The 19,171-nt window shown below is 39.3% G+C and overlaps 1 protein-coding gene across 1 annotated transcript in view; it reads left to right on the top strand.

The window, feature by feature from the left end:
• Window positions 1–1,170: 1,170 nt before the first annotated feature.
• LOC311094864 (NLR family CARD domain-containing protein 3-like) overlaps window positions 1,171–19,171 on the top strand; it is a 25,352-nt gene continuing 7,351 nt past the window's right edge. The window contains exons 1-10 of the mRNA XM_084133048.1: window positions 1,171–1,576; window positions 2,039–2,135; window positions 5,383–5,496; window positions 6,262–6,387; window positions 7,863–7,976; window positions 8,302–8,427; window positions 8,689–8,784; window positions 8,995–10,719; window positions 12,839–12,910; window positions 14,037–14,210. Coding sequence (XP_083989174.1) covers window positions 2,086–2,135; window positions 5,383–5,496; window positions 6,262–6,387; window positions 7,863–7,976; window positions 8,302–8,427; window positions 8,689–8,784; window positions 8,995–10,719; window positions 12,839–12,910; window positions 14,037–14,210 — 2,597 coding nt within the window. The 5' untranslated portion in view covers window positions 1,171–1,576; window positions 2,039–2,085. The remainder of the gene's footprint in view (window positions 1,577–2,038; window positions 2,136–5,382; window positions 5,497–6,261; window positions 6,388–7,862; window positions 7,977–8,301; window positions 8,428–8,688; window positions 8,785–8,994; window positions 10,720–12,838; window positions 12,911–14,036; window positions 14,211–19,171) is intronic.

Raw genomic sequence — 19,171 nt, 5'->3', positions numbered from 1 at the left:
TTCCTTTTGGAATAATTTGTTAACCTTAATTGGAAAAAAATCTGGTCTTTACAGCAAAAATTCTTTCTCACCAATAAAGTGAAAGAAATGTCCTTTAAGCTCATACACAGGTTCTATCCTGTTAAGAAATTTATACAAAGATTAAAGTCTGACATTGAGCTAACATGCTCTTTTTGCTTGAATTCTGATGAAACAGTGGTTCACTTATTTTGGTCGTATCACTACACTCAGAAGCTTTGGAATGATATTGATGTATTTATCAAGTGTAAGATTTGGCCAGGCTTCTCAATACATATGAGAAACATTATATGGGTATTTTGACTCAGACCCCACAAACGAAAATGTCTGTTTTGTTATTAATTTAATTCTTTTCCTAAGCAAATTTTACATTCACAAATGCAAATTTTCAAACTGTAAACCTGTCTTCTCTGTCTTCTTTAAAGAAATAGAAAATTATCTAAATGTGATTTCAGTATCTACTAATAAGAAAGCTATAAGGACTGTTAGAATCTGCACTGCCTTTGATCTCTTCATGTGAACATTTTTATGTGATGTAACGGCCCTACCTCTTTTTTTATTTTTATATGTTTTGGTTGTTATTATGTGATGTAGGTATGCTTTCTCTTTTGTATGTTCCCGTTCTCAGCATTAATAATAATAATACTAATAAAATGTCCTCCATTAGGTATAATAATTGATGTGTTTGGATATTGTCTAGAGTTCTACGATTATATCATTTTGGAATGGCTGCACTTATTGTTTGATATGGAATAAAATTGGGAGAAAAAACAACAACTACCGTGATGTATTGTTCTCTTTTAAAATATTTTATTTTAAAACTCTCATGTTTTATGTGTATACATTATGTGTGAATAAACTGTCTGACAGTGCGATGTGATGTCATTTTTATTATAAAAAAAAATATATATATATATATATATAAACACATGTCTGTATTAAAGAAAAAAATATTGATAAATACATATTTGGAATGGAATTAAATAACAAGTGCTTTGGGTGTCTTGTTCATTATATTTATTTTCATATAAAACCAACAGAACTTAAATTACATCCAGTTTAACAACACCGTGCACGAGCGTGAATCCCGCGATATCCGCCTTTGATCTCGCAGTGTCTGACTCTGATCCGCTGCGAGAAGAGAGATCTGTCCGTCTTGCCTGCGCTTTTTTCACTCCTTCCCTCACTGCAGCGCCTACTCTCACATACACTTCAGGCGAGGCAAGGCGCATCTCAAACAAGCCTATAGATAAATCTATGGGGTCGCTGTGTCCATTTCTTGACGTTCATGGACGGTGTTACACTCTCCTGTACAGTTGGTGGTGATATACTACAAAATAGTCATCTGCCAAGAATCAGAAGAAGAGAAATAAGTGTACCGTCTATGAAGTAAGTTCTCTTGTCGGCATGCAGGAACAATACGAAATATGATACGGAAAAAACAACAGAGCATCAACAGCAGTGTTTATCAACGTTTAGGCTACGGAATTTACGTGTCGTTTTATGATGTTAAAGCTGGAGAATTTGAGATCCTGTATCTTGTAGAAGTCTGATCAAGGTGAGTGTTCATGTGTGACTTTCTCATCATATTAATATGAATCTCTGGAGGACATTTTACGTGATTGTTTGACATGAAACCTTAAATAAAGGTTTCTTTCACTTCAATGTTTCCTTTGTGTTTCGTGATGTTTGTGATTCTTCAGAAGTTTAGCTTATATGTAAACATTCATAGGCCAATTCACTCAAACACGTTTATTTATCGGATCAGTGTGTGTCGATGTGTGTCGGGGTTTGTTTTCTTTTTCACCCGAACATGTTCAATCAGCGTTTCTCGGTGTCCATTATTTTTCATCAAATTCTAAATCCAGGTCGAGTTATGTGTGAAAAGGCCCAATGAGCTTGAGTTAACGCAGTCACATCATGATCCTTTTTCTTCCACACTCCAGATATGTTCAGCTTAATTATGAAGGTTGTTTTAATTTAATCATTTAATTTAGTGTGTGAATGTTTCTTCATTCAGAGTCAGTGGAGGAGATCAAACTCATCATATTCTCCTGCAGCTTCATCATGGCTGATTCACAAGGATCCAGAGATGGAGATTTCTCTCCAGGATGCAGGTACTTTCAACAAACACTGTTAAATATCTATCTATAAATTACAGAAACGTCTGTCTGTCTGTCTGTGTGTGTGTGTGTGTGTGTCTGTCTGTGTGTCTGTTAACCACATATCTCTCGAACCGTTAGTCCAATGGATTTCAAATTCGACAGGTGTCTTGCCACGGGCACGAGTAAGTGCAGTGCCAAGTTTGGATGACGTTGTTTGGATGAGAAATGCTAAAGATATCGTTAAATATATCATTTTTAAAGTGGTTTAAAAATAAACATTATGACATTAGAGGGTTGTATCGGTCAAAGAAGCCCCAAGAAGGTTGTGGTTTAAAAATAAACATTCTGACATAAACACTCAGTCAGCTACACTGTTTACTTCTGAATATTATAGTTTGGTTCCAGGGGCCGGTTTCACAAAGCTATTTTAGACCGGTCTATAGTGTTAGACAAGTCTAAAATTTGCTCATAGACTAGTCTAATGCAAGTTAGACTGTTTCACAAAAATAAAGACTGACTTAATTTAGACCAAAAAAATTAGACACCTTACCCCCAGGCTAACTGAGGTCTAAGACTCTGTTACCTTGGCAACCAGCAGTAACAATCAGTTACAAACTGCCAAAAGAAAAGGGAAAATGGCTCATAATTTAAACATTTCTTCCAGTTATTACATTCCGTTACATAGTCAAAGCGAGCAACGATCGACGCGCTCCCTTTCATAGTCTGAGCAGTGGACGCAAGCGTCACGGGCGATGCGTGAAATGCAATACACCGCTCACGCAACTGGGGGTAGTAGAGTCATAGCTCTGAACGCCCGTCTATTTCGCTTCAAACGCTCGCTTTATACGCGCGTCCTATTCGACTTGGACGCGCGAATGGATTCAAAATGTTCAAGCGTCGAACTAGACGCGAATTTGACGCTCTATTCGCGTTTGGTGTGAATGCTGCATAATAACAGGCTACGATGTCAAGATTGCAATGCTGAAGTGTGTGTGTGTGTCTCAGAGAGAGAGAGGCACGGGCGCGATCGAACAATGGAAACATAAAAACATACGCCATCATTTATACTCCTCCAACAAACGCATATTTTCCGCTGGGGTAAACTGCACTGAGCGGTTGAATGCGCTTACTCGATCCGCCATGTTTTTTGTTTTGAAAAGTGTCTTATTTTACCCAGAATGCATTGCAGTGTAGTCCTACTTAAGATAGTCAGAGTCTTCAGTGCTTTGTGCAACGGTCTGATTTAGATGTCTGTCTGAAGTCTGACTATCTACTATATCTAAGCCATAGTCAAAGTCTATCTTTGTGAAACCGGCCCCAGAGAACGTGATAAATCCATTTTGATTAATTTGAGTAAAAATGTGTTTTCTTTACCAAGAAAGTGGCAAGATGAAAACCACTATTTTGTGTTTCAAACTTTCACATAGCATCTTTAGGTTATAATATCATTAAAAAAATTAAAATCCAGATTTGGATTTTCAAAGATCTATTATAAAAACTGATTATTTCCCCCCAAAAATGCAATAAATTCATGACACTTTTTTTCCAAAATGCTATCATATTGAAACTGTTGAAATCAGCCATCGCTAAGAAATATCTCCTGAACTTTTTTGACGGCGATCAGCTCACAAAAACTGATTTTGCACGGGCACTTTGCACTGCTCCCTGAATCGACGCGCTTATTCATTTGTGGATGTAAACTGAATCTGTAAGTCAGCCAGGGCTGGACTGGGACAAAAAATCGGCCCGGGCATTTTGGCCCAGACCGGCCCACTATATGATCATAAACACCACCCATCTTTGCACGCCCTTAATTATATGCATACCAACTCCTATTCATTAAAACCACTAATGCCATGTAATGAGTGAGTATAGGAACAAGTGAGAGTTAACAGATGAAATAAGTAAAAATGTGACATTTATTAATACGGTCCAACTATACTTCACAGTGTTGAATACTAAAACAAGCTGTAATCTGCATTGGCATAGCAATACAAGTGTTTCTTACAGGATTTTTAGTAAAACTGTGATGGGTGGACCTCGGTCCTTCTAGGGGGGTTCGGGGGCATGCCCCCCCGTGAGAAAATTTTGTGCATTTTAATGTTAAATTCATCAATCTGGTGCACTTTGAAAGTTCAAAATTAAAAGCTCCAAACCATATCCAGTGTGCAAATTAAACAAAGAAAAATTCAAACCTCTTTTAGTTACAGTGTCTATTTACATTACACCTATACATAATAATAGTTATAATATTAATCCAATGACAGTAATTTTTTCTTTTTCCATTCGTATTTTTTCGGCCCCACCCATTTCTTTCTCTTCTTTCCTTCTTTTCGCCATTCTTACCGTCTGTCTCTCTGTTGTATTCACACAAACCCAAACCTAACCAAAAGTAAACTCCTTTGATCGGCGCCCGCGCCTTTGAGCCAATCGGATGTCAGGAAAAACGAGGATCAGTCCAAGTTGGGAGGGGCCGCTCATATCCCCCCTCAAGATTGGAAGTATTGGTTTGGCCCGGTCTGAAACACACACACAGACACACAGCGTTCCGCTGCCGCTGAGCGGCCGGCCAGGCCGGTACGGTAGCTAATCATTTGAAAAAAATGTTTTGCCCACCGGCCGGTTCGGCCTGAAATGGACCGGCCGTTCGGGATTGTTCCCGGTATTCCCGATTGCCAATCCGCCCCTGAAGTCAGCTATGCTGTTTACTTCTGAATATTATATTTCATTCTGGTGCGCTTAAAGTTATCGCTACTGTGTAATAGTAGCCTATGCTATTCACCAACTAAACATATCCTATTCAATGCGTTCACAGTCTCTTTCATGGGCATCATTTGTAGTAGCCTATTCACAAACTGTTTCCTCAAGCATAGCGTTTTCTCAGAGTTCACTGTGTGCTTTCTACCATGCACAAATAAAAATGTCATTGAACTTTTGCTGTGTAATTGTAACAATGAGCACTCAAATACACCAAATCAACAATTACTAAAAACACACACAAAAACTGATTTTGCACGGGCATTTTGCACTAGTTGTATTAAATCGCAGAAAAAGTGATGTAACGTTTGTTACATTATACACACAGATCAAAGAAAGTTTACAGAAAAAAATAAAATGTTGCCTATTTTTGTTTTGAAACTGACACGAAATATTAAATAAAAGATCATAAAGTTTCCTCAAAGTGGTTCAAAGTGGTAATATGGTTCATATCATAAAGAATGAATCTAAAGGATTAAACTGAATCTGTTCTCTGTTCCAGTTCAGTCCAGCAGAAGAGCTCAAACCCAGAGTCCAGCTGTGTGTCTATGAAGAGTAACCAGTCTATGGGTCCGCCAGAAAATTTTAAGAGTGGAGACGAACGGCCTGATCTCAGGTATATCATTTCTATAAAAGATGTGCTTATATGACACTTTTGAATTTATTAAATTAAAAAGTCAGTTAGTCTAATACTAGCAATGACATCAAGCAAATGTAAGCTGAGATTTCTTCAACCTTTATATAATGGAGTAGGTGTAAAATTGAGTGGATTTTTCTAACCGCTGGTTCATATTTGTTGAAAGCTTCACAGTTTTCAGAACAGAGATGTTTCTCAGCAAGAGTACTGTTACTTCCTGGTGTTTCCGAAGACAGAAGATTCCTGTAAAAGTGCACAACATTTATAAGTCTGGATGCTTTTTATTTTACTTCGTTTTAAAACCAGTTCAGTCCGGCAGAAGAGATCAAAACCAGAGTCCAGCTGTGTGTCTATGAAGAGTAACCAGTCTATGGGTCCGCCAGAAAATTTTAAGAGTGAAGACAAACGGCCTGATCTCAGGAATATCATTTCTATAAAAGATGTGCTTATAGTATGACACTTTTGAATTTATTAAATTAATTTATCAAAGTCAGTTAGTCTAATACTAGCAATGACATCAAGTAAATGTAAGCTGAGATTTCTTCAACCTTTATATAATGGAGTAGGTGTAAAATTGAGTGGATTTTTCTAACCGCTGGTTCATATTTGTTGAAAGCTTCACAGTGTTCAGAACAGAGATGTTTCACAGCAAGAGTACTGTTACTTCCTAGTGTTTCCAAAGACAGAAGATTCCTGTAAAAGTGCACAACATTTATAAGTCTGGATGCTTTTTATTTTACTTAGTTTTAAAACCAGTTCAGTCCGGCAGAAGAGATCAAAACCAGAGTCCAGCTGTGTGTCTATGAAGAGTAACCAGTCTATGGGTCCGCCAGAAAATTTTAAGAGTGAAGACAAACGGCCTGAACTCAGGTATATCATTTCTATAAAAGATGTGCTTATAGTATGACACTTTTGAATTTTTTAAATCAATTTATTAAATTAATTTATCAAAGTCAGTTAGTCTAATACTAGCAATGACATCAAGTAAATGTAAGCTGAGATTTCTTCTACCTTTATACACTCACCTAAAGGATTATTAGGAACACCATACTAATACGGTGTTTGACCCCCTTTCGCCTTCAGAACTGCCTTAATTCTACATGGCATTGATTCAACAAGGTGCTGAAAGCATTCTTTAGAAATGTTGGCCCATATTGATAGGATAGCATCTTGCAGTTGATGGAGATTTGTGGGATGCACATCCAGGGCACGAAGCTCCCGTTCCACCACATCCCAAAGATGCTCTATTGGGTTGAGATCTGGTGACTGTGGGGGCCATTTTAGTACAGTGAACTCATTGTCATGTTCAAGAAACCAATTTGAAATGATTCGAGTTTTGTGACATGGTGCATTATCCTGCTGGAAGTAGCCATCAGAGGATGGGTACATGGTGGTCATAAAGGGATGGACATGGTCAGAAACAATGCTCAGGTAGGCTGTGGCATTTAAACGATGCCCAATTGGCACTAAGGGGCCTAAAGTGTGCCAAGAAAACATCCCCCACACCATTACACCACCACCACCAGCCTGCACAGTGGTAACAAGGCATAATTTCCAATGTCTGTCCAATTTTGGTGAGCTTGTGCAAATTGTAGCCTCTTTTTCCTATTTGTAGTGGAGTTGAGTGGTACCCGGTGGGGTCTTCTGCTGTTGTAGCCCATCCGCCTCAAGGTTGTGCTTGTTGTGGCTTCACAAATGCTTTGCTGCATACCTCGGTTGTAACGAGTGGTTATTTCAGTCAAAGTTGCTCTTCTATCAGCTTGAATCAGTCGGCCCATTCTCCTCTGACCTCTAGCATCAACAAGGCATTTTCGCCCACAGGACTGCCGCATACTGGATGTTTTTCCCTTTTCACACCATTCTTTGTAAACCCTAGAAATGGTTGTGCGTGAAAATCCCAGTAACTGAGCAGATTGTGAAATACTCAGACCGGCCCGTCTGGCACCAACACCCATGCCACGCTCAAAATTGCTTAAATCACCTTTCTTTCCCATTCTGACATTCAGTTTGGAGTTCAGGAGATTGTCTTGACCAGGACCACACCCCTAAATGCATTGAAGCAACTGCCATGTGATTGGTTGATTAGATAATTGCATTAATGAGAAATTAAACAGGTGTTCCTAATAATACTTTAGGTGAGTGTATAATGGAGTAGGTGTAAAATTGAGTGGATTTTTCTAACCGCTGGTTCATATTTGTTGAAAGCTTCACAGTGTTCAGAACAGAGATGTTTCACAGCAAGAGTACTGTTACTTCCTAGTGTTTCCTAAGACAGAAGATTCCTGTAAAAGTGCACAACATTTATAAGTCTGGATGCTTTTTATTTTACTTCGTTTTAAAACCAGTTCAGTCCGGCAGAAGAGCTCAAACCCAGAGTCCAGCTGTGTGTCTATGAAGAGTAACCAGTCTATGGGTCCGCCAGAAAATTTTAAGAGTGGAGACAAACGGCCTAATCTCAGGTATATCATTTCTATAAAAGATGTGCTTATAGTACGGACACTTTTGAATTTATTAAATTAATTTATCAAAGTCAGTTAGTCTAATACTAGCAATGACATCAAGCAAATGTAAGCTGAGATTTCTTCAACCTTTATATAATGGAGTAGGTGTAAAATTGGGTGGATTTTTCTAACCGCTGGTTCATATTTGTTGAAAGCTTCACAGTTTTCAGAACAGAGATGTTTCACAGCAAGAGTACTGTTACTTCCTAGTGTTTCCTAAGACAGAAGATTCCTGTAAAAGTGCACAACATTTATAAGTCTGGATGCTTTTTATTTTACTTAGTTTTAAAACCAGTTCAGTCCAGCAGAAGAGATCAAAACCAGAGTCCAGCTGTGTGTCTATGAAGAGTAACCAGTCTATGGGTCCGCCAGAAAATTTTAAGAGTGGAGACAAACGGCCTAATCTCAGGTATATCATTTCTATAAAAAGTTATGCCTATAGTATTTGATTTTTATGAAATAGCTAATATATTTCATATGTGTAATGAGTTACAATCCTGTAAGTTTCATTCTATTAATGATTATCATTGTGCTCTTGTGTAAAGCTCTATGTATTTTATTGTTAATACATTCACACACTGTAAAAGCTGTTGGTCTGTTACTCAGTTGATGACATAATTACATCAATATCAGTGTGTCTGATTCTTTACCCTCTTCATTCTGATTTAAGGTCAAATCTTCTATCCAGACCAGTTAAAAACAAAACTGCGAACACGCCTGTGATTCAACCACAAGACTTTAATGAAAGCATGTGTCCTGGTTTCAGGTAAAATGCAGGACTTTTTGCTGTTGTTGTTTAATTTTAGGTGCTACAATTCACATCACACATCACTCAAACACATGATTAATGATTGAAACTTTTCAGAAACCTAATGATATTCTTTGTCCCTTAATGCAGCAAACATAAAAATGTTTTAATTTATGGCTATTTACTTCTCTAACTTAATAACTGTAATGTTGTATTTTAATCTTACAGCCATGACTCTAAACCTGCTGAAGTCCTCAACACATTGAGATCAAATCTGAGACAGAAGTTTGAGTGTTTGTATGAGGGAATATCAAAGCAGGGAAACCCAACACTCCTGAATGAGATCTACACAGAGCTCTACATCACAGAGAGTGGAAGTGGAGAGATCAATAATGAGCATGAGGTGAGACAGATTGAGACACAGTCCAGGAGAGAAGAAACAGAGGACACACCGATCAAATGCAATGACATCTTTAGACCTTTACCTGGACAAGACAAACCCATCAGAACTGTGCTGACAAAGGGAGTCGCTGGCATTGGGAAAACAGTCTCTGTGCAGAAGTTCATCCTGGACTGGGCTGAAGGGAAAGAGAATAAGGACGTCCAGCTCATATTTCCACTCGCTTTTAGAGAGCTCAACTTGATGAAGGACAAAACACTCATTCTTTCAGATCTTCTTCATGTCTTTTTCCCTGAAACCAAAGAAATGGACATATCCAGTGATGAGTATAAAGTGTTGTTCATCTTTGACGGTCTGGATGAGTGTCGTCTGTCTCTGAACTTTAAGAGCAAAGTGAAACTGTGTAATATATCTGAATCAGCCTCAGTGGACGAGCTGCTGACGAACCTCATTGTGGGGAATCTGCTTCCCTCTGCTCTCATCTGGATCACCTCCAGACCAGCAGCAGCGGATCTCGTCCCCTCTGAGTGTGTCCATCGAGTGACAGAGGTACGAGGCTTCAGTGACCCACAGAAGGAGGAATACTTCAAGAAGAGAATCAGTGATAAGCGTCTGGCCGACAGGATCATCTCACACCTGAAGTCATCAAGGAGCCTCTTTATTATGTGCCACATCCCAGTGTTCTGCTGGATCTCAGCCACTGTTCTAGAGGAGATGTTGAGTGAAGCAGAGAGAGAAGAGATTCCCAAGACTCTCACTCAGATGTACACACACTTCCTGCTCATTCAGACCAACATCAAACATGAGAAGGACTATGAGAAGAAAGTGAAAGGTGAAGACATGATTGTCAAACTGGGGAAACTGGCTTATCGGCAGCTTGTGAAAGGCAACCTGATCTTCTATGAGGAAGACCTGAGCGAGTGTGGCATTGATGAGGCAGAAGCATCAGTTTACTCAGGATTGTGCACTCAGATCTTCAGAGAGGAGTTGGGCTTGTGTCAGGGGAAAGTCTTCTGCTTTGTTCATCTGAGCATTCAGGAACATCTAGCAGCTCTATATGTGCATCTCTCCTTTATCAACAATAACATCAATGTGTTTGACCAGATTACCAAACCAACTAATGGAGACACAGTTTCCCTATCTGATCTCCATCAGAGAGCTGTGGATGAGGCTTTAGACAGTAAAAATGGGCATCTGGACCTTTTCCTTCGTTTCCTTCTGGGTCTGTCAGTGAAGTCTAATCAGAGTCTCTTACAAAAACTAAAGACACATACAGCAAATAGCTCTCACAACAATGAGAGAACACTTGACTATATTAAAGAAAAGATCAGTGAGAATCCCTCTCCAGATAAATACATCAATCTGTTTCACTGTCTGAATGAACTGGGTGATCTTTCTCTAGTGAACGAAGCTGAACCTCATATAAGCAGAGGATTACGTGATGTGAAACTCTCCTCATCTCAGTGGTCAGCTTTAGTGTTTGTGTTGTTGTCCTCAGAGGAGACACTGCAGAAGTTTTACCTGAGCAGCTTAATTGGAGCCAGAAATGATCAGTAAGTAACGCTGAGTGCAATCATTACAGTCTAAAACATTATGAACAAAGAGAAACTCAGAGATCAGAAGTGTTTAAATCATGGGACACAGATTCATTTCTGGGAAATTGTATATAATTTGCGGGTTTTTCTCAAACCGTGCTCTGGAAGCTGGTTCCAGCTGCGGCTGGCATAATAGCTAAAGGCAGACTCGCCATGCTTAGAGTGAACCCTTGGTATTTGTGAACCCTTGGTACCCTGATATGATCCTAATGATCTGAGTGATCTGTTGGGTTTATATTCAGTGAGCATATCTGCAATATATTGAGGTCCTAGGCCATTGAATGATTTATATACCAGTAATAATACTTTAAAATCAATCCTAAATTTAACTGGGAGCCAGTGTAAAGACCTGAGGACTGGTGTGATGTGTTCATGTCTTCTGGTTCTGCTCAGTGTTCTGTATGAGCTGCAACTGTCTTATGGTCTTTTTGGGAAGGCCAGTGAGGAGACCATTACAATAATCCACCCTGCTGGTGATGAAAGCATGCACAAGTTTCTCTAAGTCTTGTCTGGAAACAAAGCATCTTATTCTTGCAATATTTTTCAGATGATAGTATGCTGATTTAGTTATTGCTTTGACATGACTACTGAAACTAAGGTCTGACTTTAGTGTCACACCAAGATTCCTGACTTGATGTTTAGTTGTTTGACCCCTAGAGTGAAGGTATGTGTTCACCTTGAGAACTTCATCTTTGTTTCCAAACGCAATGACTTCAGTTTTGTCTTTGTTTAACTGAAGAAAGTTTTGACACATCCAACTGTTGACTTCGTCAATGCATTGGCACAGGGAGTCAATGGGGCTATAGTCATTAGGCGATAGGGCTAAGTAGAGCTGTGTGTCGTCTGCATAGCTGTGGTAAGCAATTTGGTTCTTTCTCATTATTTGGCTCATTGGGAGCATATACGGGCGGACAGGCACGCAGCGCATATTCAATTATTGTTGTTGTTATTAGGCTACTTTTATCATCAAATTAATATTACAGTTCATTTGCCTCGCAATGATTTCATAGCGCATCACTGCATAATTGACGCGCTGTGAGGATAAAAGATTAGATTAGCTTACTTCTGTCACGTGATGGGTTGTAGAAAAGGAGCGAGGACTCAAGTGCGAAGAAGTGAACATTTATTAATGATAGAAAACAAATGCTGACTACAAACGAAAACTCCCCGTGGGGGAAAAACAAGGCAGGTAACAGGATAAAAAGGCACAGCAGCACAGGACTGTAAACACAGGGATACTAAATAGGGAAGCAAACAAAAGAGAGGGTAACAAGGGTGGCTTGTCATGTGTTTCCTTGTGCCATGTGCTCTCCTGTCAACTGTCTATCCCCTCCCATCTTGTAATCTGATTATTGGTTTATCATGGCACAAGGAAACACATGACAAGCCATGTGCTCACACCAAACATGACAATAACGACAAAATGGGAATGTCAGACAACTTCTCATTTCAATGACAACTTGTTGAATACAAAACACTTCTTGATTCATGGAAATACGCATTTTTCACTATGGGCCACAAGAGAAGTATTAAGAAAATAAATTAGATTAATGTCTCATCATCATTTTTCTTTATCACCAGTTGCTTGCAAAATGATGGACAATGATTCACATTTTCTGCGCATCATTTCCTGTGACAATAAAACTAAGTAAATTATTAAATAAACAAGTAGGTAAATAAACAAGTAACAAGCAAACAAACTCGTGTGCTTAATTTCTATGAATAATTTGCTGATGCAGGTACAAAAATACTTTTATAAGCTTTTATAATTTTCTATAACCATAGCAACGGACAGGACAAAAAATCTGATTTGCCAAAATAGTGTTGAAGTGTAAATGCAGACTAATTGACCTGTCACAGCAACATTAACAAGAAAAAGAAAAAACACATCTGTGTTGGTTGAATATGATTAGTAGCTTCTACAGTTATAGATACTAAAACAACTTTCTCACATGTCCTTTATAAAGCAGTGTTTAATTAAAAATTTTTAGGAAAGTATAATGTATTATTTACTTATGATATGAATTATTATTGTTAGCATGAATACTTAACTTATTTATTTTTTATTTTCAATTAGTGTCACACAAAACACTGGAGATGAAGTTCTTCAGAAGCTGCTGCCTGTCATTACAGCAACTAGATCTGCTTGGTAAGTAACACTGAGAACAAGCATCATTGTTAAAACATTTTAACAGTTCTCACTTAAAAATTATAAATTAATGGTTTAACAAAAAATATTAGTCACATTTCAGCTTTTAAACCCTCCACCTATGTGACCTGATTTGTGATCTACTTAACCATTTTTTAAAATATAAATATATATATATGTGTGTGAGAAATCTATTTTTAAATATATGTAAGGGATAATGTAGAGCGAAATGGTTGTTATTCGGGGTCCTGATCAGCCTGTCGGGGTTGTATTCGCTATAACAACCGCCTCGCTCTACATTATCCCGCTTATTACATGGCTACCTACCAAATAAATCAATAATTTGACACAAAATATTGATTTAAAAAGGAGTTTATTGATTTAAAAACGATTGTATTGCTTCCGCTAAAGAAAATAGTCCGTTCCGTCTCTACGGTTAGAATCCTGCGCGTCCATGGCAATGCTCTGTTTTTCATGGCAACGTTGTGTTATACTTATCAGCGAAATAACAGACCACATTCTACATTAGAATTCAACCAAGCAATGTAATAAGCATTTATAATGTATATAAACATTTATATTTAATGTATTCAATGTATTCCATTTTATCAGTTTTATCTTTCTCCCTCAAGTTCAAGTTCAAGTCTCAAGTTCAAGTCTTTATTTTGCCAGAACGACCCACATCGCCTGGAATTCATTTTGGTGAATTGGCTCACACAAGACAATGCAACATAACATATACAATAAAAACATGAAATCTAAACAGAGAACAAATACTTAGATTACTGCTAATAAATAGTAATAAAACTAATCAGACAAAGTGCTAGTGTGTTTAGTGACCCTAAGAAGAAGGAGGGCATAGCTGTGTCTGTATAAGTAAAGTAGATAGAGATTGTTGTTGTGAGTTGAGAGCCCTCACAGCCTGCGGGTAAGTGCTATTAGAAAGAGACACATAGAGACATAATCTTTAGAATAATAGTTAAACTTACTGATATATTGAATTAATTGTTTAAAAAAGAGATTTTGCACAAATTATAAGATTATAATAATTTAATTATAATATAAGAAGATATAAGATTTCTGTTTTGATCTGAGAGAGTGAAGAGTGTGTCATTGTTCTCTACAGGTTGAATGATTGTGGTGTGACAGATGAAGGTTGTGTTGCTTTGGCTTCAGCTCTGAGATCAACCCCCTCATACCTGAGAGAACTGCATCTGTCTGAGAATAAACTAGGAGACTCAGGAGTGAAGCTGTTCTCTGCTGGACTGGAGAATCCTCACTGTAAACTGGAGGTACTTGGGTAAGATCATACGTGACTCTCACATGAAACTCACTGTGAATTCATAAAGTATCATCAAAATGGAATAAATTGCAGGGAAATAACTATTTAATTAATTACAAGCAAAGCTATTAAAACAACATGATCAAATTCATCAAATTATGTTTACGTCTGTTCATATGATGTAATGTAAGAATTAATATTTTTAAAGCGTTTGCTCTATTTCTCCTGCCGCTGTGAGTTCATGTGTTTGATCTGTAAATGCTTGAACACATGAGCTGCTCCTCATTAAGGTGATTCTGCAGGGCTGATAGTCATACTGAAAAACACACTTTGACATTGTGATATACATTTTACACCCTTAACTTTAAACACACTCAATCTCAGCACAGTCAGGATTAACACAGTCCATTCATTGTAATTTCCGGAGAAAACTGGATACTGTATAGATTTTTCTCCAGGTTTAAAATCTACATCATGTCAATGTCACAGATTATGACATGGAGAAACACTATAGTACATTGATGACACGTCAGTGTCTGTATTATTAATGAGACTGCGTTTTCTTATGCTATGAGAAGACATTTCTCTTATTCATGACAGCACATGGTGTTTTTCTGTGACAGACGCTTCAAACTGTAAAATCAGGCAGTAGTTTAGAGAGGTGTTCCTGGGTCGCAAGTGTGTGTGTCTATAGTGCAAGAGTTGAGGGTGTTGCAGGCTTCCCCCCGTGATGCTGTCAGGCCGAGACTCGCTGCGGGCATTTGGTTGGCCAGAAACTACCGAAACAATCAAACTGTGTGTGTGTGTGACAAGCGTTTTTTCTGAGGAGAGCTACGAGAATTTCTATCTTCTCTGTCACTGCGCTTGTCTGTCATCTGCGCTCTATCTTCTGCGCTCCTGCTTCTGTGCTTCTGCGCTATCTTCTGTGCACCTGCGCTCTATCTTTCTATCTTCTCTGTCACCTGCGCTCACTTTCTCCCACCCATCTTTCCTCTGCCGTGTCATCTTCTCTTCCCTCACCCTCACAATTCTCATCTCTGGATGTGAATATCGCAACGGATACCTTATGCTCCACTCTAACCTCTTCTCTAGACAATATCTGCCCTCTCTCCTCCAGGCCAGCACGCGCTACTCCCTCTAACCCCTGGTTGTCTGAGGTTCTTCGTGAACACCGGACCGAACTCAGGGCAGCGGAGAAGAAATGGCGCAAATCAAAAGACACATCTGACCTGAGTATGTATAAATCTCTCCTCTCTTCCTTTTCTGTGGATGTTCATGCTGCAAAATCTTCCTACTTCCACAACAAGATCAACAGCTCCTCCAACACACGATCACTCTTCAAGACATTCAACTCTCTCCTCTGTCCACCTCCACCCGCCTCCTCTTTATCTGCTGACGATTTTGCTAACTTCTTCACCAACAAAACAACATCTATCAGCAGTGAATTCTCAACTCCACACACACAGGAACCCAGACCAACCCCTTCCACAGCCAATAACCCTCTCTCCTGCTTCTCTCCGCTAACCGAGGAAGAAGTATCTACACTTCTCCACTCCAGTCATCCTACCACCTGCCCTCTAGACCCCATCCCCTCACACCTTCTACAAGCCATCTCTCCCACACTTCTGCCAGCACTCACACACATCATCAACTCATCCCTCCATACTGGCACTTTCCCTTCTGCATTCAAGCAGGCTCGGGTAACTCCATTGCTGAAAAAATCAACACTAAACACATCATCTGTAGAGAATTACAGACCTATCCCTCTCCTACCATTCATTGCGAAAACACTTGAAAGAGCTGTTTTCAACCAAGTAACATCCTTCCTGTCTCTGAACAACCAGCTGGATGTCAACCAATCTGGCTTCAAGAAAGGGCATTCAACTGAGACTGCATTACTGTCGGTCACAGAAGCCCTACGGATTGCAAAAGCTGCTTCCAAATCCTCACTTCTCATTCTCCTGGACCTGTCTGCTGCCTTCGACGCTGAATCATCAGATCCTTCTGTCCAGCCTCTCATCACTGGGCATCACAGGAACTCCTCTCCACTGGTTTGAGTCCTATCTCACAGGTAGGTCCTTCAGGGTCACAGGTTGGTCCCCTCCTCTTTTCCGTCTACACCACATCACTGGGACACATCATACAGGCACATGGTTTCTCCTACCACTGCTATGCTGATGACACACAGCTCTTCCTCTCATTTCAACCGGATGATCCCACAGTAGCTGCACGGGTCTCAAGCTGTCTGGCGGACATCTCGACATGGATGAAGGAACATCACCTGCAGCTCAACCTGGCAAAGACTGAGCTTCTCGTCCTCCCTGCCAATCCCTCTCTACAGCACGACTTCACTATCCAGCTAGAGTCATCATCAATCAACCCATCAAGGTCGGTCAGAAATCTTGGGGTAACATTTGATGACCAGCTGACCTTCACAGACCACATTTCAAAGACAGCTCGATCATGCAGGTTTGCACAACATCAGGAAGATCAGGCCTTTCCTAACTGAGCATGCAACACAACTCCTCGTCCAGGCCCTGGTCATCTCTAGGCTTGACTACTGCAATGCTCTTCTGGCCGGACGTCCATCATGTGCAACTAAACCTCTACAGATGATCCAGAACGCTGCAGCTCGTCTTGTCTTCAATGAGCCCAAAAGGGCCCACGTCACTCCTCTGTTCATCTCTCTGCACTGGCTACCTCTCGCTGCTCGCATCAAGTTCAAGGCATTGACGCTTGCTTACAGATCTATCACTGGCTTAGCTCCCTCCTACTTTCACTCACTCCTACAAATCTACATCCCTGCCAGAAGCCTGCGATCGATCAACGAGCGACGTCTCGTGGTTCCATCACAGAAAGCCACAAAATCACTTTCCAGAACATTCTCATTCACAGTTCCATGCTGGTGGAACGCTCTCCCCACTCTCATCCGGAACGCAGAATCCCTGACAACATTCAAAAGACAGCTGAAAACCCATCTCTTCCATGAGCACTTAACCTCATAAAATCCTTTTCCTTTAAATCCTCGCTTATCGGGCTGATGCTACTCTGAATAATGCCTGAACTTCGTATTTTGAGCACTTCTTGCGTTGTTTTTGCCTCTTCACTATGACTCGCTTAACTTAGTCCTAATTTGTAAGTCGCTTTGGACAAAAGCGTCTGCTAAATGACTAAATGTAAATGTAAATGTCACTATCCATCTTTATTGTCAGTGTCCTGAAGGTACGTTGATTTGTGATCTACGCAACCGGTTTTTATGACATTTGTATGAGAAAATGATTATCATATATATATATATGCATTTATAGTGAATGTATATAAACATTTATACTGTTAAAGTGAAAATACAGATTGTGTTCAATGATCTGGTAGGAATTGAACTGTCAGCTCTAAAATCCTCCAGTTTCCCCCTGATATGTAGTGAGAGCCGGCATGGGCAGATCACAGTTGCTCGTCCCTCTCTCTCTCTCTCCTCTGTCTTGCTCTGCCACACACACTCCCTCTCTTCTTCTCACAGCCGCACACACACATTTAAGAGGATTTTTCAGAACGATTGTGAGGTAGACTAGACTGAAAGAGGGGGGTTTTCATGACTCTTTTTTTGTTCATTACATTAACCATTTACATTACATTTTCTATATTTTTATGTGATATATAGTTTAAGATTTGCTATATCAGCTTTTATATAATCACTGAAAAAAATGCATCTCATCTCATCTTGTTATTACGACATAATCAAGTGGAAAAAATTTGCTAAAATTCGCTTTATCAGCAATGCACCACCACCATACAAACTGCCTTGAGATCAGGCTGAAATATTAGGCTGAGACTTCTGAATACATAATACAAATACATAAATAGGCTGTTTAAAGTTATTCCAGGTGTGGTTAAGAATAAGGGTGGACACACTGGAATGTAGAAGCTAAAAACTGCTGTGTAATGCCACAAAGGACACACAAAAAATCTGTAGTGTACATGTATGACCACTTTCAAAAAATAAAAGCTTTGACATGACCATTTTGTCGTATTTTTGTGTTAATTGAATTAAACTAAAACCTTTTTATTTCTATTTATTTGATTTTTTGTTGGGAAAATAAATATTAGACAGAATCTTCTAAAAAGGCTGAAATATATTTCACTTAAATATTACAGATTAAAAAATGAAAGAAAACGCGCTGAGTTTCAGTTCATCGTGGCGCGCTCCAAAGATCTATAAAGGAAAGAGACATTCCGTTTGTTTTCGTTATTTTACTAAATCTGAATATCTTTTGTAAATTCATGAATTATGTCTTGCTTTTATCTGTATGACCATAAATTACGGAGTAAGAGTTTACTCTCTTGGAAGGAAAAAATCCAGTGGTCATGCTGCCGCCTCATGAGTGCACACACAAAAATCTTGAATTGCTAACTTGATATCACAGCCTGTTCATTATTAAAATAAAATAGTCAACCAAACATATAAAATGTTACAGGGCTAATTTGAATAGTCTGTAATATAATCTGTGACGTTTAGCGTGACGGCTTCACTGTGCTGTTATATGGGAAAGATGATATTTAGTCAATAATGCCAAGTACAAAGCTTAGCCTACATATTAGGCCTAATGCTGGGTTCACACCAAACGCGAATAGAGCATCTGGCGCGAGTGATTTCCATGTTAAGTCAATGTAAAGACGTGTTTACACCGTACTAAAGGCACTCGTTACTAAAGATTTTAAGAACTATGTAAAAACTCCATAGTAACCATCTGTAACAACTACCAACCACCTAGTAACACCATAGTACCACCAAAAATACCATAGCAACCGCCTGAACACCCTAGCAACCATATAGAAACGCTCTAGTAACCACCCAAAATACCCTAGCAACCACCCAGAACACCTTAGCAACTGCCTAGCAATGCCCTAGCAACCACCTAGAACACCTTAGCAACTGCCTAGCAATGCCCTTGCAACCACCCTAGCAACCACCCAGAACACCC

Source organism: Abramis brama, assembly GCF_963993115.1.
Source record: "Abramis brama genome assembly, chromosome: 13".
NCBI classification, from domain to species: Eukaryota; Metazoa; Chordata; class Actinopteri; order Cypriniformes; family Leuciscidae; genus Abramis; species Abramis brama.
The sequence above is the reverse complement of the archived record's forward strand: the minus strand, read 5'-3'. Positions and strand labels throughout refer to the sequence as shown.